Raw genomic sequence first — 26,950 nt, forward strand, 5'->3', positions numbered from 1 at the left:
TTCCAAAAGCATACCAGACGCACTTATAAGTATATATATATATATATATATATATATATATATATATATATATATATATATATATATATATATATAGTCGGGCTACTATACTCTTATGAGTACGATCACCCTCGTATTCATAAGTCATTTTCGATGACAGAGCTTCCGAATCAACGATCCATACCGTTAAACATTTTCTAGAGCATTTAAAAGTTTCAGAAATCAAATTTCATAATTTTTCGACATCATTTACCTTACGATCAAAAGCTTACAAAATTGATAATTTTTAACGGCCAGTATAAGAGACCTGCTAGTTTAACGGTGCAAAAGAATCAGAATAGGTTGAATTTTTGATAGAAAATTCTATTCACTACATAGATAAAGACCAATAACTCCGATCTTAAATTGAAGGATCTGATCATTCATTTTTAGGACGTCGTTCGATTTTAACCGTTCATTTTATATCCGCTTGATGGACTTTATTATGATTTTGAAAAATTACGAAATTTATTTTCTAGAAGTTTCAAATACTCTATATCATATTTAACGGAGTGAATGGTCGATTCGGAAGCTCCATCATCGAAAACAACTTATGAGTACGAAAGGGCCAATACTAATAAGAGTATAGTAGCCCTACTCTATATATATATATATATATATATATAGAGAGAGAGAGAGAGAGAGAGAGTGAGTGAGGCTACTATGCTTCTGGAAGCAGAGAGTCTTTCGTGTTTCCATGTCGTTTTTCATGTTGCAACTTTCGAATCGTCGATCGGCTCCGTTAAACTTGATATAGAGTATTTGAAGTATCTAGAAAATAAATTATGTGATTTTTCGATATTATTTGCCTAGTGAACGAAGGGGCACAAAATCAATGGCTAAAAATAAAAATCTTACAAAATATGATAATATGATATTAAAATTTTAGATCAAAGATATTGATCTTGTTTTATATAGTGTAAAGAGAATTTTCTATCAAAATTTTACGTGATTTGGATATTTCTACACCGTTAAACTTGCAAACGACTCATTACGACCATTAAAATTATTGATTTTGAGCCCTTCGATCACTAGGCAAATGATATCGAAAAATCACAAATTTATTTTCTAGAAGTTTCAAATACTCTATATCATATTTAACGGAGTGGATCGTCGATTCGGAAGCTCCATCATCGAAAACAACTTATGAGTACGAAGGGCCCAATACTCATAAGAGTATAGTAGCCCTACTCTATATATATATATATATATATATATATATATATATATATATATATATATATATAAAAGATTTATTTATCTTTCATTTCATCGAGATATTCATATTTATTTTTTATTTTTATCAAACATTTTTTTAATTACTAAGATATTTTTAAATTTTTGTTGAACCTTTTGAATAGTGTAAAAGATATAAACTTTATAAACATATATATAAATGCATAATAAATATATAGTAAGTATAGTATTTTCCTTTCTGCGTTATACTGTATTAATCGTAATTAATTGTAATAAAATAACAATGTGCGAACGAAACGATGACCGGTTAACGGAGCAGCTGCTGCCGGTCCAACAACGTACGTCTGCAGCAGCTCGACGTACGGCACAGGTGGGTCCGAGGCAGCCGGAGATATTGTAATTCTAAAGCTGGGGCCGCTGCGAGCGGAGCTCAGCCTGCGTGACGAAGATGCCGTGGAAGCCGTAGGGAACTCGGCGCGGCAGCAACACCTCGGCGACGATGTCCAGCTGCGGCGAGCGCGCGTCCATGATGACGAACCTCGACTCCCCACTCCCCTCGTCGTGCACGTAGCAAACCGCGTACCCCTCGTCCTCCTCTCTCCGCCCGCCGCCCGGGGCTGGGGAGTCGTCGGGTACGAAGAAGGGCTCTCCCGCGAAGCATCCGGGGCCGAAGTCCCGGCGGGCCACCACGCAGTCACCCCTCCCTGCCCTGGAGAAGTCGAGCTTCGCCACTCCGGAGATCTTGGGCATGGGGTCGCCCACGCCGAGGTAGGCGTAGCGGTTGCGGCGCCCCACGTAGCCCGGGTGGATCACCCCGAAGTCGAGGTTCTCGGCGGAGAGCGGGGTCCGGCTCACGGCGCCGGTGCGGAGGTCGATGCGCACCATCTCCACGCAGCTGTGGACCAGCTCCATGCGCTCCAGCGCGTGCTCGATCGACAGCACGTTGGGCGCCACGAGAACCAGCTCGGCGCCGCGGGCCTCTTCCCAGGCGTTGAGGGCGTGCATCATGTTGAAGCCCGGGACCTCGAACCACCGCATGCCCGACTCGTCGGACGCGTAGCGGGGGAGGACGCCGAGCCGGGGAACCTTGCCGCGGTCGGACCCCACGGGCGCCCCGCCGCCGACGAGCATGTCCGCGGGCTTCATCACGATCTGGATGTCCGGGAACAGGGCGTGGCGCTCCGTGATGGCGAAGTCGTGCAGGAAGCAGGGCTGGCGGAGCGAGTAGACGGGCACGTCGGGGCCGGCCTTGTTCCCCGCCGGGTCGAAGCGGAAGTAGGTGAGGAAGGGAGGGACGGGCCCGTAGCGGAAGGCGAAGAGCTCCCCCGTGGCCGGGTCCCTCTTCGGGTGGGCCGTCATCCCCATGGAGACCCCGCCCTCGAAGTCGCAGCGGCCCAGCGTGCCCACGTCGCCCGTGGCCGGGTCCACCCGCACCGCGTAGGGCAGGTCCGACTCGCCGAGCGCGTAGAGCCGGCCGCCGAAGAAGGCGAGGCTGGTGTTGGCCAGCCCCCACCCCTCCGCCGGGTTCATCTGCCCCGTCAGCACCCGCGCCGCGGCCACGGCGCCCCGGGCCAGGCCGGCGGCGCCGTGGAAGCCGGAGAAGACGTTGGGCAGGACGGGCCCGCCGGCGTCGCGCTCGAGGAGGTACTTGTACGTGCGCACGTAGCGGGAGCAGAGGGTGGCCGGGGCGGGGGCGGCGGCGCCGTCGCCGTCGCCGTCGCCCAGCTGGGACGAGGGGAGGAGGAGGGAGTGGAGCATGCCGTCGCCGTCGAAGAGGTGGTGGGGCCCGCGGGGGAGGTGCTGCGGGTTGGGCCCGTTGCGGATGTAGGCGCCGCCGGCCAGGCAGCGCGGGATGGCGCCGCGGACCACGGGGCACGGAGTCGGCGGAAGCTCGTCCACGGGCGCGAAGTTGTCGGAGAGCACGTAGCGGGGATCGACCGAGGGGCGGAGCACCGGCGGGTCGACGAAGTTGTTGATGAGCTCGTCCAGGGTGTTGCAGAACGTCGCCGGGAGGGACGCCGCCGCCTGGCGACCGGTAGCAGCAGCAGTGGGAGGAGGATGGAGAGCAGTAGTACTAGTGCTAGTAGTAGCAGGACGAGCAGGAGTAGTAGTATAATTAGTGGTATTAGTACTAGTAGTAGTATTAGGACTGGGAGGAGGTGCCGTGATCCGCCTCGCAGACGTACCCACCACTCCTTGCGACGTCGGACTCGACCGCGCGGTGCTGGTCTTAGGATTGGGTGCAGCTTTGGCCGATTTCTTTTGAGCGCTGGGTGGCTTCTCTTCGGTTCTAACGGCGGAGATTCGAAAGGGAGTAGTCAGAGGACGGAAGAGTCGGGAGGAGGTGGCGGTAAGGAAGGAGGAAGTCGAAGCCTCCATCGATCTCGGATCTTTATCCAGGAACTAACGTACCCCTACTGCCCCACTGCCCCACTGCCCTACTGCTCTCTCTCTCTCTCTCTCCCCCCACTCGACCAACTCTGGGTTGGATGGGAGTACTTATAGTAGGGTATGGTGGAATTTTGGTGGAGCTGGGGCCCCATATTAATTGAGTGCCGCAAGCTGATAAAGCTTAGGTGAGAGAAAGGGAGAGGGCGAGTCCGGATACCCTCCGTCATGCTACCCATGCTTTCCAGGCACCAATAATCCAATCGAGCCAACAGTTGGCAGGCATTGAGGTGCCTCCTGTCCGGTGCTCAAGCGCATTGAGAATTCGAGATACCTCCTCGTCTGGTCCTCAGATCGAGTTGCTTGCGCTCGCCATTTTTTCTCAATTATTTGACATAAATAATTTCTATTTCCACTGAAATCGTGCACGCGATTCCCGACGTTTACGATGCTAAAATATCAATAATGAATCTGCCTCTACTGTGTGGACTGCAGAATTACCTTTGCATTCGATAAATCTCTAGAACCTTTGCAGTTAAGAAAGCTCAGTTCCATGATACTAAAGGTCTCTAAAACAGAGCTTTTTTGATTGACCATGTCATATCTAGCCTCATTAGTAAATAAAAAAAAAAAAATTCAATCTAGTCTTCTTTTCAAAAAAATTTCTAATTTAGTCTTCTTTTGGTTTATTAAAAAACAAAAGATAACTTTAATAGTATTTATATCCTAATTAGAAAAGAGAAATTTTTTCTCTCTCTCCTCCCAACATACTAATATTTAAAAATAATTAATTTTTATCATAATAATATTAATTAAAAATTAATATTTAATAATAATAAATATTATTATTATTGAATGTTTTTTTTAGAGAGAAAAATATCAACATACTACCAGCTTCGTTTATTTTTTTTAGAAATAAATTTAGTTGAAAATGTGAATCAATTATAATTCAAACTTAGAATCTTAAGTACCAACCACTAAATTCTTTGCCACTTGCACTAAAAACAGTCCGTTACTAAGTATAATAATACTATTACTAGTATTTAATTTTACTATACAAACCAATATGATCAAATTTGGCATATATAGTAAATTAAATACTAATAATAATAATAATAATAAAACTATCATTCAGTAATAATAATATTATTATTATTAAATATTAATTTTCAATTCTTGTTATTATTATAAAAATTAATTGTTTTTAAATATTAGTAGGTTGAGAGGAAAGAGAAAAAAATTTTCTCTCCTAATTAACATATAAATATTCTTTAAGTTACTTTTATTTTCTAATCCATCAGAAGAAAAGTTAGATTGAAAATTTCGTTTGAGAAAAAAGCAAGATTCGAATTTTTTTTTTACCAATAAGACTAGATATGGCATTAGTCCGTATACAGGACGTCCAACGACGAAATTAGTTAGCTAAACTTTTTAGAATGAATACAGGAGAATTTCTGGTGCTACTATTCGAACAACTCCGACGGTCACGCCGAAGTGACGGTTTTACACCAGCATAAACCAAGATGATCCATCGTTAAAAACAGGTTCTTTTTCGGCAAACGGAAATGCCACAATACCGTTACAATATATTAATTAAAGGCCAAATACATACTGACCGTCTCTAGAGCAAGTGGCAAAAGACTTGATAGTTGGTATTCGAGACCCAAGTTCGAATTCTAGTTGATTAACATTTCTAGCTAAGTTTATTTTTAAATAAAATAAACGAAGCAGGTAGCGTGCTACCTATCTCTCTCTTAAAAAAAAAAAGCCAAAAATTTATTTTTAAATGAAATAAACGAAACAGATAGCGTGCTGTCTATCTCTCTCAAAAAAAAAAAAAAAAAAAAAAAAAAAGCCAAATGCATTCTCGTTTTATAATACTGGAGTGCCCGTAACAACTAACGTGGGCACGTCTAATGAACAACGGCTTCCTCTCAACAGCTCACCTCGCTTTAAATCATTTATTAGAATCTAATTGAGAATGTTAAAGAAGATTTAGCCGGTTTATTCCAATTGCATTATACATCTGTGCAAAACTGATTCTAATGCATTATTGCTCATCCCATAATTTTTAGTTAAGATCGATGTCTGTAGACCCACCAAAGTAGAGGCATTTTGAAACATGATTCAAAACTTTATTATTATATATATGCATTTTCGCAACTTTTATTTATTTTAATTTTAGTAATCTTAGCCAAAAATAGAGATTCTATTAAAACAATTGATAATTGATTCCATCAATCTTTATAAAATTTTTTTCTACTTTTTAGCTGACAAAAAGTGTGCACTACATTTGTTGACTATCGAAAATTGAAAAGGCAGTTAATTTTAACAAAATTTTAATACATTTAAATAAAATATTTTTTTTGAGAGAAAAATAGCATGTAATCCACTTCGTTTATTTCATTTAGAAATAAATTTAACTGAAAATATGAATCAACTAGATTTCGAATTTAAATTTCGGATATCAACCATCAACTTTTTTTGCCTTAAAATATTGTAAATCAAAATAATTGAAAGCAAAGGATGTTGATCCAAGTAAATTAAAGCCAAAAAAAAGAAAAGAAAAAAGAAGTAGGTTTACGGGACCTAGGTATATACGGGCTACAGTTGAGGGGGTCTCCAAACGTTTCTATCCGCAGGCACGTTTCTATCCGCAGGCCGCAGCGTATCCACCCGCACTGGCGATATATCTCCTGACCTGAGCTGTCGCAATTATTGCCCACAGGAGAGTGGTAGGGGTCCTGATCACTTGATCAGTAAGGTAAGCAATGGACAAGAAATGCGGCTCTTCTCTTCCACAGAAAAAGTTGAAGAGCACAGCCGAGGTGGGATAGGCATGCATTTACTCGATCTGCGCAACTAATATTGAATTTCTTATTCACTACAAATATCTCCCCACCTGTTGTCATCAGCAGATTTGATCTCTGCAAATGGACCCTTCCACCACGAAGCTGCAGGTTAAAAGAATAAAAAATAAAAAATAAAAAAAAAAAATGTAGTTTATTGTGCTGTATATTATACAAATTTTGTACTCTTTAATAATACCACTGTATTAAATGTTATTAAAACATACTCTCTCATAATTTGCTTGAACTTCACGTTAGATTTCTATATATGCCGTATTCTGTTACATCAAATTTTACATTAGACTTCAATTTCTACACCAATCTCAACAAATGAGAGAACTTTACATGAAAGTGGGAATTCTATGCCAGTTTTCATGACTACGGATCATTAGATTTTGAAAATTTTGTTAGGTAATGAATGACATGGGAGCACCTCTGCAAAAAGCTATTCGTACTTGCTATGCTATTTATCTTTAAAAAGAGAATTGACGCAATAGTACTTCATGTGATATAAAATTTATAGTAGCAGAAAAGAGTAAAATTTGAGATTTCACTTTGTTTCCCAGACATTAAAAAAATCTACAGATACCCGTCAACATTCCACTGTCTGTCAGTTAACCTCCTTCCATCGCCGCTCGGTTGGTGTGTCATCCTCCGTGATCGATCAGATGACGGGCAGTTTTAGATATCCATTAACACGTACCCTCAACTACTATATATATATATATATATATATATGAGTATGCAGCGAGAACAAAACTATAACTAACTATATCTTCACTCTTTTAGTTTTTTCTCCCCCTACTCAACTTTGTTTCCCTTTCGCGCCTCATCCCTACCTCGATCATCCCGTCACAGTCCCACAGTCCCTCCATCTCTTGCACATACAGCACTTTTGGCACTCAGAATATCGCGCTAATTAAGTTGCATCCTAAGATGCAAGTTTGAACTGGCAATTAAGTTGCTACAGAATATTCTTTTTGTATTAAAGTACAAATATTATAAACATAACATCTTTTGTCCGGTTAGGTAACGCGCTACCTTTTTCTCAAAAAAAAAAAAACATCTTTTGTTCAGTTTTTTTGGACTCCCCAGTATCTATGTATGGCTGACTTTGATATTTCTTTACCTAAAAAACTGATATGATAGTAAACAATCCAAATTTTCTCTCTATGCATTCCAGCTGAATTAATCTCTAATCTCTCTTGGTAAAACGAAGTACCAAACAATAGTCGTAAACACCCCTTAAAGTTTAATTCATTTTGAAATTGAGTTCTATTGTTTTTTTTTAAAAAAAATTTCTCTACTTCCTAACCGTTTGATCTAGCTGATCTTTCGCCGGCAATTTTGAGAATTCTATTAAAATCAAACGTCTACGAAGAATATGCGTAATTTTCTTTTTGACTAAAATAATTCTGATCACGTACAATTTTTATGAGCATTTGTTTTGATTAAAATAAAATTTACAAAATTGCTTACCAAAAAAAAAAAAAAAAATCTAAATCAAACTGTTAATAAATAGTGTGTAAACAAGGATAGGGCAGTCTAACTGTCTGTACATTTAAAAGACTTTTCAACAATAATGCGTTCGTCCGTCTCTTTGTGCAGGGCTATCTCGTCGTTCGCTGCTGTGCCTTCAGCCCACGGGGTTCATCTCCTCCCATCCCACTTCTCACTTCTCACTGCTCAAAAACCGCTCTCCTTAGCTATCTCGCAATCTAAGTCCGAGTTTCCGTAAGTATCGGGTGCTACTTATCAGCACCGTACGTAACTCTTCCCTGCTCTTCGTTTCTCTCCGCTTTCACTTTTCTTCCGCGGAGGCTCCCTCCGCTTTCTCGGCGAGAAGCGAACAGGAAGGACGCCAGGCGGGGGTGCGACTCTGCTGCTGCTGCTGCTGCTGCTGTACTAGAGGTAATAACTAATTTATAAGAACCCACCACTCCGCACCCTACTATCACTAGTGCCGACTGCCGAGGTCCAAATTACGATCACCACAAGTACGCTTTCATCTGTTCTGTCCCCGTGGGGTTGAGGTCTCTCGTTTCCGTAATCACCGTCACGATAAGCTTCTATAGGAAAGAACTAGCTACAAGGAAAATATTCATTACCGCGCGCCAATTCCTGTTGTTGTGGGTAATTGTTCAGTATTGGGTAGAAATATGAATCTTGCTTTTCAAATACGATATCAGAGCTTTAATTCGCCCCCACTACCCTAAGTCAGCTCAGTAGATGCATGCGAGTCGCGTCTAGTCCGTGAAGTTGTTCGTCCCACATGCTAGCAGCTCCTGGTGTTTGGGTCGGGTCCGTTCCATGTATGAGTCGCAGGCGGATTTCGTGTGATACAGTCGGATGGCTGCCATGTAGTAGCAGTGCCTAGCACAAGGGATTTAGCACGGATGCTAAGAATTACAAGTCCCGTATTTGCTACAACTATGAATCCTGACTGATGCAAGGATGTTCCAACTCACCAGGCTTAAGCATTGGGTTGGTTCCTAGTATTTCTACCGATGGCTGACTATTTACATTCTTCATTATATTCGTATATTATATGAAGCCGATTCCTTTTGTTGGTATTAACTCTTTTACATCCTTAACTCAGTTAAACATATATTCCTCCCTTACACTGTTATTCTACTATGAGAAGGTGCATCTACCAAGTGGTGTGCGTAAGGTAGTTGTTTTATTAAAGAGTTGTCCGTCCAAGGTCATAATATAAGTTATCTAATCCCTTTACCTTCTTTTTTTTTTTTTGTTCTCCTTTATAAATCTCCCTCATCATGAATCAGCATAGTATTGTATTTTTGACCAATTCATAGATCTACTGTTACTTCGATTTCTTATATTTTGCTTTAAAGTTTCGTATACATTGCCTTCAATTGAATGCCTTGTTCTGCAATCCATCTCATTTTTTTTGCTGAAATTTTATTTCTTTTGAACTTTTGATAGATTTTACTGTTTTCATGGCTTTTCTGTTCAATAATTGGTCTTCTCATCGACAATTTCTTAACTTTCAGTGCTTTAATTTTCGCTTGTTCTTTGCACGATGATTATTAGATATATTGCTACTTGTCCTTGTGAGGGATTTGTTATCTTAAGCTTTACTATTCAAAGTTTTTTTTCCCTCTTTGAATACTTTTGTGTGTGTGTGTGTGTGTGTGTGTGTGTGTGTGTGTGTGTGTGTGTGTGTGTGTGTGTGTGGAGGCATTAGTCTTTGAATATTTGATATTACCTTTCTAGAATATGATCATTGATTATTCCTGTCTTTCTGAGCAGAGACATGAACGCAGTAGGACCTTGAGAATTTGCCTGCTCATTGATTATTCACGTCCTTCTGACTGGAGACTTGGTAGGATATTGAGAACTTTCCTTCCTACAATCAAAAAGAACTTGACGTCATATAGCAGGCTGGGAACAAGAAAAACTGAAATTATTAGTGTCATGATAGCAAATAAAAAGAAGGAACAAGACTAAATTGCCTTCACCGACCGTCCCTAGCGCAAGTAGCAAAAGGTTTGGTGATTGATATCCAAAGTCCTAAGTTCGAAGCTTAGTTGCGTTACATCTCAAGCTAAATTTGTTTGTAAAAAAAATAAACGAAACGGGTAGCGTGCTATCTTTCTCTCTCAAAAAAGAAAAAAAAAAGAAAAAAAAAAGAAGAAGAACTGAAGAAGACAGAAGGCTAAATTGCCTTCCTAATTGCAAATCCAATAAGATTGGGGATACTGAAGGCATGTTTGGTCCATAATTGGAGTCAGGATAGGAAACAAATTCCGAATGGGTGGGAATCAGAGTGGGGATGACCAATTCGGTCAATGTGTTTGGTTTGCAATTGGAATAGGAATTGAAACGGATGATCCTCTTTCTACCATGGAATGAGACACATTCATCATATAGTTGTACATGGTGTTGATAATCTTCAATATCTATTGAAAGGGAGAGGAGAACAATGGCTTGTCATTTCTTCTGTAGGCTTGTAATCTTTTTTAGGTTTTTTTTTTTTTAAAAAAAAGAAGTCAGTCCCTTGATCAGATGGTTCTTTGCTTTATTTTTGTTGACTCTTCAAGTCTAGGTTATTCATTGGGTGCTATTCTCTCTGGTTGGATAACCTCAGATTATGTTGAGAGGGAAATTCTTTCATTGTAGCTTTGTGAGCTACTAGCATGTGGCTTGTCCAAGAATGCCAAGAATTTTATCACATAGTAAATGGAGGTTGAATATCAAAATTAGTTTCGGAAGAGGTTGATTTGTGTCCTGAAATCTCACGCTTCTTTTTTTGCAGGTCAAATTGTTTCATAGTGTTGCTTTTGGTTCTCAACCATGTTGCTTATCAAATCAAGAAAAGAGATTGCAGTCTAAACCAATCCATTTCATCATTAGTGATAAGCCCCTTCTACTGCTAAATCCTTTAGTACACCCAGTAGACATCTGTTTCATTCATTCGAGGAGAGGCGAGCTCATTGACTCATCCAGATTTTTCTGTCATAAGATTCCAGTAATTTCTTTTTGTTGTCTTCAGAAGTAAAAATATATTATGGCTCTTCAAGGTCTGCAATCGTCATGTCAATTAGGTCTAATGAACAGCAGATATGCTGCTTTTGCTTACTCTGCTTCCAGTTGCGAAGTTTCTTTAAGCTTCAAACCAGAGACCGGACTCAAGAACAAAAAGCCTGCCTGCCTTCATAGAGCAGTTTTATGCCGGAACATAGGGCTTCTAGCTCCGATGCTATCTCATGCCATCATGAATCCAAATAAAAGGTTAATAAAATGCTCATCTACCGCCAATAATCGTCAAACTGGAGCGGTAGAATCCAGCAAGTTAATTGAACTCCCTCTGATTCCACTTCCTTTGGTCTTTTTCCCGGGCATGACCCTTCCTCTGCAGATCTTTGAGTTCAGATACCGTATCCTAATGCAAACTCTTCTCCAGACAGATCTCAGATTTGGGATCATCTATTCGGACAAAAGTAGAGGGATCGCAAATGTTGGATGTGTGGGGGAGGTCGTCAAATATGAAAGGCTTGTAGATGACCGTTTTTTCCTGATATGCAAAGGCCAGGAGCGTTTTCGAGTGATTAATGTTGTCAGGAAGGCCCCATATCTGGTTGCAGAGGTGCAGTGGATGAAGGATCGCCAATCCGTGACCATCATTGAGCAGCACAACTTGGAATCTCTCGTCCTTGACGTGGAAAGCTATATGGCGGATGTGATCAGGCTGTCTAACAAGTTGAATGGAAAGGCTGGAAAAGAAACTAAGGATCTGCTCGGGAGCCGTTTCCCAACACCATTCTCTTTTTTTGTGGCAAGCACATTTGAGGGTTCTCCGAGGGAGCAGCAAGCGCTGCTTGAATTGGAGGACACCACCTTGCGGCTGAAAAGAGAGAGAGAAACCTTGCAGAACACGCTCAACTACTTGGCAGCTGCATCTGCTATTACAGATGCATTTCAATACTCCTCATTTAATGAGAATTAGCTTTTGTGAATGAGAAGTTAAAGAAGAAGATCATGGACAGTTCCACTTGTAAATAACTCTAATCTCTTCCCTCATCTTGTAGATACCTTTGAATTACTTTGCAATAATGAGAATTATTACCCCAACATTATTTATTGTAGTACTTATACTGCTGTAAATTCGGACTTTATGTTACTTTCTGCCCTTTTGCTTCTTGCGGCATTCTCTTCTTCTTGTTAACTTCCACTGCATCAGTGATACTGGATTTTTCAGAAGCATTCAGTTTTCAGTAGTCTGCAAATGTGGTTGGCCATGACTATTTAGGCCTAATTTGGTCATACAGTGAATAAAAACATTATTTTTATATTACAAAAATGGAAAGAAAAGAAAATACTTTTAATTTTTTCTTCTCCAGTGATTTAAAAGTACAGTTGTAACCGCCACATGGGAAGAGAATAGCCCATAACAGTTGCAACTGCAAGCCTGCAATTTATAGTATAAAAAAAATAAAAATATTTTTAACTTTTTTGAGCCTTCTATAATAATATAAAAATATATATATATATATATATATATATATATATATATATATATATATATATNATATATATATATTTAGCCTCTACATTATGAAATTAGGCCTAATGCATTTCTGGAATTAAGAAATATAGTGCCTTAGCTTCGCTAGGCAAAATGCAAATCTTGCTAGAACTAAGTATTCACCCCAACGTAAAACTGCATGAAGACCTCTCAACTAGATGACGACTCTCCAATTAGCCCCGCAGCTTCAGTTTTTCTAATTAACACTTCCCCAACTTTCAGTTTTTTAAAATTGCCTGATTTTAGTAAATTAATTATCAAACTCATCAACAATTTTATCAAATTTAATAATTTCAATAACTATTTAGTAAACCAAATTAAAAACAATTTTGGTTAATAGCTTAAAAAAGCCAGTAAAATTTTCAAAATTTTCAATTAAGCAACCTTGATAAACACATTTCAGAATAAGTAACGAAAAATTAATGAAAAAATCAAAATTTGAGGGGTACTTCGTGACAAAGTTCTATCGTTGAGGGGTCTCCGAACATTTTTTTTATAAGCAATACTATATATACACCCTATTTCGAATGTATATTTTACAACCCATCCATCCAATGAATGTGTTAACCACCCGTCACACCAAGCTACTAGTAAAAACACCCCATCCATCCAATGGGTGAGTTGTCTTGGCAGTGTACAAATAGCATTTTCCTTTTTTTTATCCATTCCCAGATTCTGACATCAGCTCTATGCAGTCCGCAACTATAATAATACTAATATATATGCCAGGTCGATTCAGCAGAAAGGCCAAAATATAAAGAAATGAACTTACAGTCGAGTAATTTCCTAGCTTCAAACACAACTGCTGGTGAATATTCAAACTATAAATATCAGAATAGCCATCAAAAAGCATAAGACAGTTGAGAAACCTATCAACAACGTTTATGTTACACGAGCTGAAAGAAGGTGCTTCAATTAGAAACAGAAGTAAATCAGCATCCCAGGACTAAATCACATGATAGAGTCAATCGTAATTTGGTGAGTGGTATCTACCGGCTAGCAAGATGACAGGAGCGGTTGTATTTCTCAAGCATTCAGCAAAACTCCGTTTTTGAGTAATTATTGTCTGAACTACTCTTCTGCCTTCTATCGCTGTTTACTCTTTGTGGTATCTTAGATGTTAATGCCCCAGAGTAGTTAGCAGCTAGTCCCAGAAAGGAATCTATTAATCCTCGGGAAATTTCAAACATCAACCGAATTATAGAATTCATCATAATTCGATTTGATGTCCTGTTCAGCTTTCTTTCTGGAAGAATCACCAGCAGAAAGAGGGTGTTCGATGGATTGCAGAAAGTTGAGATATGCATATTTGATATCAAACTGCATATCATACCCTGTAAAATGAGAAACAAAGAAAATATTCAGTCTAAAGAGAAAAGGAGGGGATAGACGAATAGCATTGAAACAAAGCAGGTTTTAATTAAGATAACATCATCAGCTATCTTATCAGAACAGTTGAGGTGACGGCGAATACTGGTGTGGACCCAACATACAGTAGTTTACAGCGATGGTCTGTCCATTGCTGTCAGGTGTTTGCCGCACGTGATGAAACCACATACTTGGCCTGCATATGTCGTTAATATTAATGAGACCAAAAGCCAAGTCATATGTTTCTGCTGTAAGTTTTGAGGTTCAAAGATCAGAAGTTTTTTTTTGAGTAAGTAGCACGCTACTCGCTTCATTCATTGCAAGGATGAACTAGACTACATGAGTGAAACAACGACGGCCTTGGGAGGGGGCGAAAAAAAAAAAAAAAAAAATCTCAGAAGTTTTTAGGTTCAAAGATCAGAAGTTGCTAAGGAAAATAACAATGGCTGCTGACTGACCGACTATGGAGCTAAAACATACCAATGGGATCAGCAAGACAGGAAGACAACCTGGAACTTGCTCCAGCATAAGGTGAAGTCTTAATATACCCATCCATTCATCTATTATAACCACAATCAATTGCTATTTCGTAATTAATATTTCGTTAACCTGGAACTTCCTCCAGCATGGGGTGATGTCTTAAACAAACCCATCCACTCATCTATTATTAACCACAACTAATACTACATAATTACTATTTCCTCATCATCGAACAGACAGACTTTGGAGCTAAAACATAGCAATGGGATCAAGAAGCTAGGAAGATAACCTGTAACATGCTATAGCATGAGGTTAAGTCCTAAATAAATCCATCTGCTCATTGACAATTTGTTGTTATTTATCACCATCATCATCATCGATCACAATAGCAACAGACGCACCATATGTAGGATCAATGTATTACATGCGTGTGATGTAATGCTTACAGGTAAAGGATCTCGCCAGCCTTGACGGTGCATTCAAATGGCCTCGGACCGTCGAAGTAGAGAGGGAAGGAAGACATTTGCACAGCCAAGTCCTCAGGTGATGGAGGGTATGGGTCCACACTACACCAGGGCACCTGTCTCTCAGGCTCTTCCACTTCCAAATCAAACCTCAAACCACCGGTTCCAGTGTCCTGTTATGAAGTCACACATGATTTTAATTAATAAATCCTCAGAATAGGAAAAGTAGGAGACGATTGATGTATACCAGCAAGGCAGAGGAAAGGGTATAGCGAGCTGCTAGGTAGGGACATATGTACAGTCGGTGGACTTCAGTAGGGGGTAAGAGGAGGAAGTGCTTCTCGCCCGTGATGACGACATAGAGGTTCTCGTAGTGGTCTTTGTGGAAGGAGGTTTGGGAGCGGTCGTTGCCTATCCACAGGTTAACGGCCTCCGGGAGGCAACCCAGCGCCTCACTGGCCCAAGGGATATGGGCTTCCACATCCCCCGCCACTGCTGCATACTCCCCGGGCAAGCAATTGTCTTGCTGCTGTGCGTACGCCACCACACTTGCAGTGGAAGGGCCCAATGCTCTCCCGGTGGCCTTGATGAGCTGCAGGGCCTCTGGGAACTCCATCGACCGGACACAAGCTGATGCAAAGCAGAGGCCGCCTCTTTTCTGAGTGCCATCTTTAGTGATGCTCTCTCCTTCACCACCGGAAGGAAGGGGCAAGGGTGCGAGGGCATCGGCTCGGCCGTTGGGGGTGAGGTGGACAGAAACGGTGCAGTTGCGGAGGGCATTGCAGAGGTAGTCATCATTGGACCAGAGGGAGTGAGAAATAGCTGGCCAATGGCGGGTGGCAGCGCCGGACACAATGAATGGCCTGTTCGCAGACACATACTCCCTCAAGAACCGAAGAGGGGATGGGGGTGAATCAAGCCGCTCCACCCCACCCAAATCGCCCTGTCTCATCAGCTCTCTTGCCTCCACCCATAGATTCCTTACCGCTTTCTCCATTGCAACTCTCTTTCACTCTTTCTTTAACTAAAGCAAGAGAATAAGTAGCTCGTTTTGGTTAGATATATAAAATGGATATATAAAATGATTTTCATCCACCTCCATAGATCCATCTCAAATATTTTATACACGAATAATTACATCCAATTAAGGGGTCATTTGTTTCACTGGGTTATACATTCCAGGAATATTATATATTTTATATTTAGAATGACAAGGTTAATACAACAAACCAAGCCACTTGGGTTGGGAGGTTGTTACCAAATATACAACTTTACATATGATTCCCCGGACATATAAGAATGACAACACCTCATCAACTAGCTGGGAATCAACAATGATGATTCTGCAACTTCACCAACACCTTTTAAAACTTTTCGACTTGAGTTGCATGGTGACAATTTGAATATCTTGAATAGATCATATGAAGAAATCCATGAATATTTAAAAATTACCTTATTGTCCTTGATTAGGTCTTTACCATTTCATATGGCTCCATAAAATGATTTGATACATATCCTATTGTGGCAAAAAAAGGACTTTCTCCAATCCCATCTGCAAGAGTACTACTATAGGTACTCAAGAATGTTGCCTTTATAAGTTATTGATATGTTGGCGCATGTGATGAAGAGGCCTTTGATTGTTTATTATATGCAATCTCAAAGTGCCAAAATGTATTTGCCAATACATCAACAACTTTTAAGGGCAATATTCTGAAGGACCCAAAGCATTCCCAATTGCAAAGAGCTTCATAGCCCTACAAATAACTAGAAGAATTTAATCCAACCAGAGTTGATGCAAAAAGAGGCAAAAAAGAAATCCCGAGTGTGAAAGTGAGGGCATTATGCCACTGACAAAAAGGCAGCAAAAGACTAGTGTTTGTACTGAATCTCCATCTGCTTAGGGCACTCCATCTGCCCTTGGATTTATCTGCTTAGGGTACTCTGCAGGTTGCTTATTTCTTGTTTATTGTGTAGAATAGATGCAATAATGGACATCATTCTGCTTATTTCCCATGATAAGTGTGCTGAAAAGTAAGCTCATTAACATACATCAAGAAACTACTAAGATAGTAGGCCCATACCCGAATTTCTCTTATTTTCTAGTCAAAACAAAATATCAAAAACCAAAAGGCATATATAATTATTTATACACACACACACACGCAAAATTGATTAGTATCTATAATGGATACCCTTCCACCAGAAACGGGAAAACAAATTTTAAAGAATCAACAAAATTGAAAAATTGGATTTATGTTCAACGGATCACACCTACCAAGAAAAAGTAAAGTATTTTTGTTTCGGTTCAATCTGTAATCACAAATGAAATATTCGATGGGATAAATTCAGCAACACTTTTCCCTCGGAATATCTTGCAGGAAAAGGTTAATGTCCAACTTACCTACTATCATTTAAAGACCACTGAAAAATTCTGTCATTTAATGGAATTAGCGCACCAAAAATTGTTACTCTGATGATTAAAGAAATATTTACTTCCAGAAGGATAAACCCAAAATGCATCTGGACCCATTTACAGCTGAATAATAAACCAAAATTTCACAACAGGCTGTTAACATACAGGGCTGTCAACATTGGCACAACATGCTTGAAGATTGACAATTGTCGAGTTTCTAAAGGGGAGAGTAGAATCATAAATCTTATCAATCGCAGTTATTCTCATGCAACCTCAGCAGTACCAAGGATAAGTGGTGATGGAAAGACAGGTAGTTTGTGCGTTGGCGCTGATGAAATGGATGCATCAAAATGAATGTACAAAGGGATTTGTCCGAGAAAGTCCCTCCCATAAGTAGCTTTTAATACATATCAAAGGCCAATAAGATATTGCATTAAAAATTGGATTGTGACCTGTATATGCCACATAACTTTTGGTAGGATAGTTACGCAACTAGAAACTCATGAGAAAAGCCAAAATATGACAAATCCTTGCAAATTTCTCTCTTCACAAGGAAGAAAGGAAAGTCATCTACACATAATTTAAAATAGGCTAAATTACAGAAAACGCCCTTGTCAAAACCTGATTTTTCACTTTCCCCCCATGTCATTTAAAAACCTACACTTTGCCCCCTTGTAAAATGAAAAATATTCACAGGAGGGTACAGTGTGAACTGTGATGATAAAATGACCATTTTGCCCCTCACCATTTTGCCCCTCATCATATTCACAGGAGAGAAGGCTGAGGGCATTTTTGGCATAAAAAAAATATATAATAATATTTTATAAACGGAATCCTAACGGATTACTAACGGTAGGGGGCGAAGTAAACATTTTTTATTTTATAAGGGGGCAAAATAAAGGTTTTTAAATGACGGGGAAAAGTGAAAAATCGGGTTTTGATAGGAGGGTTTTATGTAATTTAGCCTTTAAAATATAAAATATTATACATATATAAGGACAATATGTATATTTTGTTACTGCCTTTCATTGATTTGACTAGACAAGCACACACTCTAGCAGCACTGAAAATAGACAGAGAAATGAAATCAAATTAACACACATAAGCACAAATATCACCCATCCAATGATAATGGAAATACATCATTGAATTTATTTTTCCTTTGCCAGGCTAAATGACTTTCTCTGCAGAAGATTAACAAAGAAAACTACAGAGAAATATTACTTTACAATCAACAAAATTTTCTCTATTTGATCAAAAATTACAAGGCGACTAATCTTGTAAAAGAGTAAATAATCAAGATTAATAACCTAAAGATCAACTTCAGCAACAAGATTATCACCTAAGGGCATGTTTGTTTTACTGTAAGTGGAGTGATGGAACTCAAGTTCCATCACTTCCGTTATTTGTTTTGGTGTAAGTGAAAAATATAATATAACTCAAGTTACGTTAGACCTCCACTTCACCTACTCTCGACTTCCTCCTCTAAAGTGCCGAACTCGACTTCCACCACACTCAACCTCCTTTAAAATATTTATTAAACAGTAAAACCTGAACTCTACTTCCCTTTTACTAGATTAGAATTACCTTATTTATAATAAATTAGGATTATCTTTAAATAATAATAAAAAAATTAATTATATAATTATAGCGGTAAATTTATTATTATATTTAGGAGATAATGGGAACCACTTACTTACATCAAAACAAACAACGGAACTCATAAAACTAATTTCACCAGTACCAAGTTACATCAAAACAAACAGAAAAAGTAATTGAATTTAATTTTCAAGCTATACGAGTTATGTCAAAACAAACAACCAAAAAATAATCACACTTCAGGGAAACTCAAACACCACTGCACTTGACTTACGTTGGATCTACAGATTCGTCAATCCAAACGGACCCTAAGTTGTCAGTTTTTCACCTCTTAGCGCACAGTAATCCTAGCAATTTTGAGAAAGGAAATTATACAGATATCAAAAGAACGATTGAGGAAGGAAAATTAGCAATTTGAGGAAGGAATTTATTACCGAGTACCCACTCATATACGAATATCCTACTATAAGGCTCCTTCTATAAATAATTAAAACTTAAACTACATTGAATTGTCTTGTAAGAGAATAACATTTCTCTTTTGTCTAACCAATCCGAGCATGCGGACACTGTAGATAACAATAAATAAATAACCAAACACAAAGGTTCAGAAATTCTTCTTCCCATATCTACCATAGAAAGGAGTTAGTTTCTCCAGTTGAAAATTGAGTAACAGAAAGGCGTTGTAATGCACAACATGGCATTCTACGAAAAAGGTATGCAATCAAGATGGTATTCAATCTTAAATAAAAGGGTTGATTTCATCCATGACCTCCCAAAAAGTTGTAATTTCATAGATGCCCCTCTAGATTGGGGGATATCATGAGTGCCCTTGTATATATAAGAGGGCTTAGGGTTTAGGGGTATAGGTGATGTAGGGGTTTAGGATTTAGAGTGTTGGTGACAGTTTTATATTTAGAGGGATATTGATGATAGATTTGTAGGTTTAGAGGGATATTGGTGATATTTCCAACTTTAGAGGGGCATCTATGATATCTTGAAGTTTTTGAGGGTTAGGTTTGAAATTGCCCATAAATAAAAAGTATATCACTTGAACAACCCAGTAATAGCCTGCAAAGTATCATAATTCATACTTTATCATAAGAAGTATGATGGAAGATGCAAGGTATCAAAATCCAAATATTCCTGAATAGTCAGCACAATCAACAATCTGATAAAATGTCATCAACTTTTAAGTTCTCTACATAATAGGACAACATAAGTTAGCAAGACAACTCTATCAACTAAAAGAAAGTTATTAGGAGTATAGCAGCCCTTGTGCTCCTAACTTTCTAACCACCCATCAAGTTTGATAGGTTGTTAGAATAAGAGATGGAGGAGATATTGGAGAGAAATTGGGTGTCTCAATTTCTCTTCTTCTTGAATTTCTCTCCAATATCTCTTTCCTTTCTTATTCTAACCACCCATCAAACTTGATGGGTGGTTAGAAAGTTAAGAGCACAAGGGTTGCTGTGCTCCTAATAGCACAGTAGCCCTGCTCTCTCTCTCTCTCTCTCTCTCTCTCTCTCTCTCTCTCTATGTATATATATATATATATATATAAGGCGCGTTTGGTTCGAAGCCGGAATCAGAATCGGAATCGAAATAAGCTGGAATCGGAGTCGGAATGACTTATTACCTAATTCTGTTTGGTTCGTTATTTGAATCAAAATCGGAATAAATCATTCTCATTGTCGGTGTTTGGTTTAGATAGATATAAAAAACGTAATCAAATTAATATACTGACTTTATCTTTATAATATATTAATTTAAATTCAAATTAAAAATTAAATATTAAGAAATAATGTCAAAATTTTAAATCTATTTTTTTTAAAAAAAAAATTAAACTTTGAAGTTGAGTGAATAATTCAAAATATAAAACTAAATTTCTATTTATTCAAATTCAAACTTAAAATTACAATTTAAATTTTAATTTGAATCCATAAATTTAATTTAAGTTTTAAATAGAATTTGAATAAAACTTTATATAATTTAAAATTTAATTTAAATTCAAATTTATAAGTTAGATTCAAAATACTTGATTAAATTTTAATTTTTAATCCAAATTCAAATTAAAATTTAAAATTATAAATTTAATTTCTAAATTTAAACTCATATTTTAATTAAAAAAGTTGAAAAAATAAATTTAATCCGAATAAATATCCATTCCGTCCGGATTCAACTTCCAATCCGGCCTCCTAGGCCGGGTTGGAAAAAGAGGCGATTGAGGGATTCCCATTCCACTCGATAATAGGAATCAGAATGGGACTTCCGCATACCAAACACCCACAAATGGATTCACCCATTCCGATTCCGATTCCATGGTGAAAAAGAAGCGAACCAAACACGCCCATAGAGTCCAGCTACTATACTCTTATGAGTACGATCGCCCTCGTACTCATAAGTTGTTTTCGATGATAGAGCTTCCGAATCAACGATCCACACCGTTAAACGTTATCTAGAGTATTTAAAACGTCTAGAAATTAAATTTTATAATTTTTCGACATCATTTACCTTACGATCAAAATGTCACAAAATTGACAGTTTTTAACGGCCGGTATGGGATATTTGCTAGTTTAACGGTGTAAAAGAATCGAAATCAGTTAAATTTTTGATAGAAAATTCTATTCACTACATAGATAAAGATCAATAACTCCGATCTTAAATTGAAGGATCCGATCATCTATGTTTAAGACGTCGTTCGATTTTGACCGTTCATTTTATACCCGCTTGATGAACTTTCTTATGATTTTGAAAAATTATGAAATTTATCTTCTAGAAGTTTCAAATACTCTAGATCATATTTAACAGAGTGGATCGTCGATTCGGAAGCACCATATCATTGAAAACAAGTTATGAGTACGAAGTGCTCTATATTCATAAGAGTATAGTAGCCCTAGGCTATATATATATATATATATATATATATATATATATATATAGAGAGAGAGAGAGAGAGAGAGAGAGAGAGAGAGAGAGAAAGAAAGAGAAGGAGAGAGAGAGAGAGAGAGTACGGCTAGGCGGCTACTATACTCTTATGAATACGATCGCCTTCGCATTCATAAGTCGTTTTCGATGACAGAGCTTCCGAATCGACGATCCATACCGTTAAATATTTTCTAGATTATTTAAAACTTCTAGAAATCAAATTTTTTAATTTTTTAATATCATTTACTTTACGATCAAAAGATCTCAAAATTGACAATTTTTAATAGCCGATATAGAATATTTGCTAGTTTAACGGTGTAAAAGAATCGGAATCAGAAAATTCTATTCACTATCTATATAAAGATCAATAACTCTGATCTTAAATTGAAGGATCCTGTGAAAGTGTTAAAAATTCAAAAACGTCGCATGAGACAACTGACAAGGTTATTAAAATATTATATGTTGAAAAACCGAGATTAAAGGTTCTATACTCCTTAGAAATCATAAAAATTTAATTAATTACGCCTATTCGCATTTAGGCAACCTCCGATTAAGGTGATCAATTATGATAATTAGCAAAACAGAATGTACTTTTTTTTTATTATTCTTGTACATCAGTGTACAAAAATTAATGCAACTGAAAAAGAGAAAAAACACCATTTATCATCTCTCTCCTTCTCTCCTTTAATGCAAGCAATCCCGAACACAAGATTAGTGTCACGCCAAGATATTTCTCCAAAAATGTGAGCCATGCATCATGCATAAGCTTTCTTTGGTATTTCATTGAGCATTTGACACGCACATAAATTTTGAAAAATAGAATTTTGAATGATTGATAGTTAAGGATAAGATAGAATCTCTCCATTTAAGGGATTCGGTTAGATTGTTTAGATTTTTTAAAAAATTTCCAATGATAGGTGTTGAAAGGTAAATAAAATTCCTTACTTAAAGGACTTTGTTTGGAGCAAATGTATTTAAGTTATGAACGAATGAAATTTTTAGAATTAGGCTATCCCCAATTATCTTCTCTCTTCTTCTCACATTTTTTTTGTTTGCATTTTTATAGTTAGCTGGACTTTATATTTCCAACAACACCTCATTTAAGAATAGTTTTGTCCTGAGGTTTGGCTTGATTTCAGTTTCATTCTCAACTTTAGTATTTAGACCCTGTCATTGAGCACAAGTTCAATTTTCATCCTCAAAGATCCAATTTTAACGGAACAAAGTTTAACAATGGTGCTTCCTTTGCAAGTCAATAGACTAATGAAAGAAAACTTTTATATAAACTTGAGGACTAAACTATTGCTATTAAAATTATAAGGATGAAATTGAAATCAAGGTCAAACAATAGGGATTAGATAAATCAAGGGAAAACAATAGGGAGTAGATATGTAACACCTAAATATTATTAGAGCTTCTAAATTGAATGATGTAGATGCCAAAAGGGAACAAACCGAACTGAATAAAAACAACGAAATTCAAAGGAAGGGTGAGCGAAACGTACGGATCAGCCTTACTGAGTCTGCATAACTTGCAATAAAAATGAGAAGGAATTTATGGTTGTGCTCCTTAATAAATGCGCAACTGAAGTGTTGCCAGATCCGACATCGAGGATCTTCACACTACAATGGACAGCTTACATCACACTTGAGAGAAAAAGTCGGCCATTGACACAAACCCTTAGAATACCCCCCACATATTATCACCAACCAATCAAAGCAAGCAAATTAAATTGCGCTTTTACATAAACATTCCGATGCAAAATCATCTATTTACATATGTACTCTTATAAAAATGTCACTATCTCGTGTTAAAGTGTATTTCAATTCGTGGTGGCGGCTATTAAAGGAGGATTTTTTTTTTTTTTTGTGACAAACATCTCTCTGTTAGGTTAAGCATGTAATAAAATGAGTTTTTAAAGAGCAACATCAAATTCAGCCAAGCCTATATATGTAAGTCAATGATTTCATAGGGTACATATGGGAATCTTCAATTAATTTAGCATTTTGAAATCTAATAAAGGAGCATATGAAATTACAAATAGGAATAAGAATCAACAACCAAATGCTAAAGATAAAGAGATGGTTTCCTGTTCACATATCTAAAGAAGAAAAACCCAGCCTTCCCACTACAAAGTGGAAAAATTAGCCTCCCACTACAAAAGATACTGTTATGTGGTGCTTAAACTTCACCTTCTAAAGACCACTACGTCCCATATATTTTCGCTCTCATGTTTAATATTGTATTACTATAGGTCCGTAAGCTATGGGTCTGATTCAGAAGAAGGATCGCCTCCGCCAAAAACTTCAAACAAAAGAATGTTGGGAAAAAAATCTATCTTTATTTTAAATACCACCAAGTATGCAAAACTAGCATCTAAGGCTACACTACTAAAGTAACTAACCGCACTGAGCAGAAACTAGTACAAGCAGAGAATATAAGGCCTTTTAGCACCACCATTGGAGGGTATCGTACTATTCAATGAAGTGTTGTTTGAGTAATGCCATTGGGAGAAGTGCTACATCAAAATTCTCCCAACAACTTCTCTCTGCGACAAAAGCAGCAGCTCCAAATTGGAGCTTATACATGTAAGACTGAAAATTTCCTTTCAACATTCTGCCACAGCAGAAGTCGCAGAGAGAACCACTATACTATAAGCTTCTCTCTACAGCAAAAACAGAGTTCCAAATTGTGAAGCTCTAAGGGAGCCATTTGATAACAACACAACATGCCAAATACTGTATATGGAAAACCAACAAATGCTAGCAGTACCTGAAGCATTGATTCAGTCATTACTGTCCCTGCAGAGGCAGCGAACCTTCCTGTTCAACTGCTAAGAATCACCTATTTCATATTTAGGCCTCAATGATGCCAGGTCAGTTGCGCCAGGAACTTGCATTTTCCTGACAGAATATGTGTATAACATACAGCATTAAAAGTGGATATTGAGTATACAAAGGTTGAAAGGAAGAAGTTTGACTTGAATAATTGGGAAAAGGAAATTATATCTTAAACAAAGCAATTAAACTGATCACCAAAAAGTATCATCAACTATTTTTGCCACACCTTTTCCCACAGAGCTTCTCTTTCCTAGCCCATCCAACTTAGAACCTGTTAAAACAAGAGGTCAAAGCTATGTCTGAATAATTAAAAACATTTATATACAGTATATAAGGATACGCATGTTACATATAGTGTTCCGATACAAAGAGCAAGCTAAGGATGGATGCTTTCCTTCCTACCGAATCCTTCAAAACATCACATAAGAACAAGGAGTGATGATTTAGATGAACGAAATCAGAAAGACAATGAGAGGGGGCAAAGAAATTCCAGGCAAGGAAACAAATAGGCAAAATCTTGTTAACAACATGAACTCACAGGATTCGACATCTTGATGAAGCCTTGATGTTGAGAGGGTCAATCTTGATCCGTCAATTGCACTGGATCCGTTGACTGCACCAGATCCGACGCGTTAAACTATATCTCGTGGGCATAATCTTGAAATAAGTAGGTTTCCTTCTGCCAGACCCTACCGAATCCTTCAGAACAACACGTATAACAAGGACTGATGATTTAGATGAAAGAACCAGAGAGACTACGAGAGGGGGCAAAGAAAGTCCACGCCAGGAAACAAATAGGAAAAATCTTGTTAACAACATGAACTCACGAGATTCGACATCTTGATGAAGCCTTCAGAGCGTAAATCATTCTTGATGTTGAGAGGGTCAATCTTGATACGTAAATTGCACTGGATCCGTTGATTGCACGAGATCTGACACGTTGATGAGGCTTTCATCCATGAATATTTGAGAAGTATTGAGTAAAAATTCCGAAGGAGGCAAAGAATGAGCAACAAACCCCTATCGCCCTTACTATCCGATGCTTGACGATAGATTCTACGAAAAATCGCGAAAAATGAGGCTATATCTTTTGGGAATAATGTTGAAATTAATAGATTAAGGTTTCTCTAATGGAGATGGATTACCTACCTCTTCACCTATCTCGACATCTCGATTGGAGGATTTGGTCGATCGAAGGAGACGGGAGGGGAGGGACCGAGCAACCTGAGGGAGAAGGAGGGATTTGCTTGAGGGTTTCTCAATCGGAGGAACCCCGTGATCGCTCGGTCGGGAGGGAGGGAGCGGAGGAGCTTCTTGATTGGAATCGGGCAGGTTGGAGGGGAAAGGAGGGGACGAAGCAAAAGCCTGGCTTCGGAAAGAAGGAAAACGCATTTTGTTTTCGGGCAAAGGCCCGATCTGGACCCTACAACCTTATGTGCCAGATAGGCCGGGCTAAATCTAATATTTGTAAAACCCAAACGTGGAAAGGTTTTTAGGGCCTCGGACAAGGCCGGCCCAATTCATACATGCTGATAAAATGCAGAAAAAATAATATTTCTTAATTTTAGAGAGATTAGTAATATTATTAGTAACTTTAAAGGAGTATTTATTTATTTAATTATTAGATTAAAGGCTACTGAAATGAAATGATACCTATGAAAATATCTCCAAAAGATATATTAAGTTCTTAATGGAGTATTTTATGCTTAGATTAGGATCCAAACTTCGTTTCCACCAAATATAATGGCTACCATTTATTCAATTCCGTCAATTAAGCTTTATGAGATTATTAAACAAAACTATTAAAATCTATTGAACTAGAGTTAGTAACTATTAAACTTCATTAAATTGATTTGTTGGTGTCATCAATTGAAGAAAACTGTTAAAGAAAACAGATTCTACATTTTGATGTCCTAAAGTTAAACCTCGTATACAGTATCAACCATTAGACCTACTTATATATATGATTAAAGAAAACAAATAAACTTGATGAAGTTGTTAATTAATTTAGTAAAATTTTCTAGTTATTTGTTTTAAAATTAGCCAATTGTGAATAGTTCAGAACCGGAATGAGAAGGACACTGTACATTTTAACTTTTGTTGACATGTCTAATTATACCAAAGTGGCTAAGTTACCTGGAGTAGACCACTCGTTTGGGCACTTAGTAGGACTTGTTTAACAAACCAGACTAGGTCCTGACCCCTGACTAATCTAAATTTCTGAACATTTGGAAATGACTATTCAAACTCTAATTTTTTGAATTTTACTACAGCCTATTTGTCGTGCTAATAGAAGCATATGTGCCAAACTCGTTCATTATGACATATTATGCAATAAT

The 26,950-nt window shown here is 38.1% G+C and overlaps 3 protein-coding genes across 21 annotated transcripts; 1 reads left to right on the plus strand and 2 right to left on the minus strand.

Annotated features, from left to right (window-relative positions):
• Positions 1,429-3,761, minus strand: LOC109714546 (zeaxanthin 7,8(7',8')-cleavage dioxygenase, chromoplastic). Its single transcript, XM_020239219.1, has one exon. It carries the CDS (start codon positions 3,613-3,615, stop codon positions 1,639-1,641), a length of 1,977 nt encoding a protein of 658 aa, XP_020094808.1. The 5' UTR covers positions 3,616-3,761; the 3' UTR covers positions 1,429-1,638.
• On the plus strand, positions 7,992-12,137 carry LOC109714466 (lon protease 2-like). 3 transcript variants are annotated; one of them, XM_020239107.1, is made up of 3 exons: positions 7,992-8,384; positions 9,747-9,819; positions 10,753-12,137. In XM_020239107.1, exon 3 carries the CDS (start codon positions 11,005-11,007, stop codon positions 11,941-11,943), a length of 939 nt encoding a protein of 312 aa, XP_020094696.1. In that variant the 5' UTR covers positions 7,992-8,384; positions 9,747-9,819; positions 10,753-11,004; the 3' UTR covers positions 11,944-12,137. The 3 variants fall into 3 exon arrangements, with proteins under 3 accessions (XP_020094696.1, XP_020094695.1, XP_020094693.1); XM_020239106.1 differs by lacking the exon at positions 9,747-9,819; XM_020239104.1 differs by lacking the exon at positions 7,992-8,384 and having other exon boundaries at positions 8,411-9,983.
• On the minus strand, positions 13,244-25,996 carry LOC109713806 (jmjC domain-containing protein 7). 17 transcript variants are annotated; one of them, XM_020238012.1, is made up of 12 exons: positions 25,761-25,996; positions 25,439-25,667; positions 25,150-25,310; positions 24,961-25,019; positions 24,838-24,882; positions 24,544-24,674; positions 23,276-23,393; positions 19,121-19,193; positions 15,082-15,858; positions 14,817-15,007; positions 14,016-14,086; positions 13,244-13,856 (listed from the first exon to the last, which is right to left on the minus strand). In XM_020238012.1, exons 9-12 carry the CDS (start codon positions 15,829-15,831, stop codon positions 13,705-13,707), a joined length of 1,164 nt encoding a protein of 387 aa, XP_020093601.1. In that variant the 5' UTR covers positions 15,832-15,858; positions 19,121-19,193; positions 23,276-23,393; positions 24,544-24,674; positions 24,838-24,882; positions 24,961-25,019; positions 25,150-25,310; positions 25,439-25,667; positions 25,761-25,996; the 3' UTR covers positions 13,244-13,704. The 17 variants fall into 17 exon arrangements, with proteins under 17 accessions (XP_020093601.1, XP_020093598.1, XP_020093603.1 ...); XM_020238009.1 differs by lacking the exons at positions 19,121-19,193; positions 23,276-23,393 and having other exon boundaries at positions 25,439-25,543; positions 25,630-25,667; XM_020238014.1 differs by lacking the exons at positions 19,121-19,193; positions 23,276-23,393 and having other exon boundaries at positions 25,150-25,224; positions 25,305-25,310.

The sequence above is a fragment of the Ananas comosus genome, linkage group 8 (assembly GCF_001540865.1).
Source record: "Ananas comosus cultivar F153 linkage group 8, ASM154086v1, whole genome shotgun sequence".
NCBI classification, from domain to species: Eukaryota; Viridiplantae; Streptophyta; class Magnoliopsida; order Poales; family Bromeliaceae; genus Ananas; species Ananas comosus.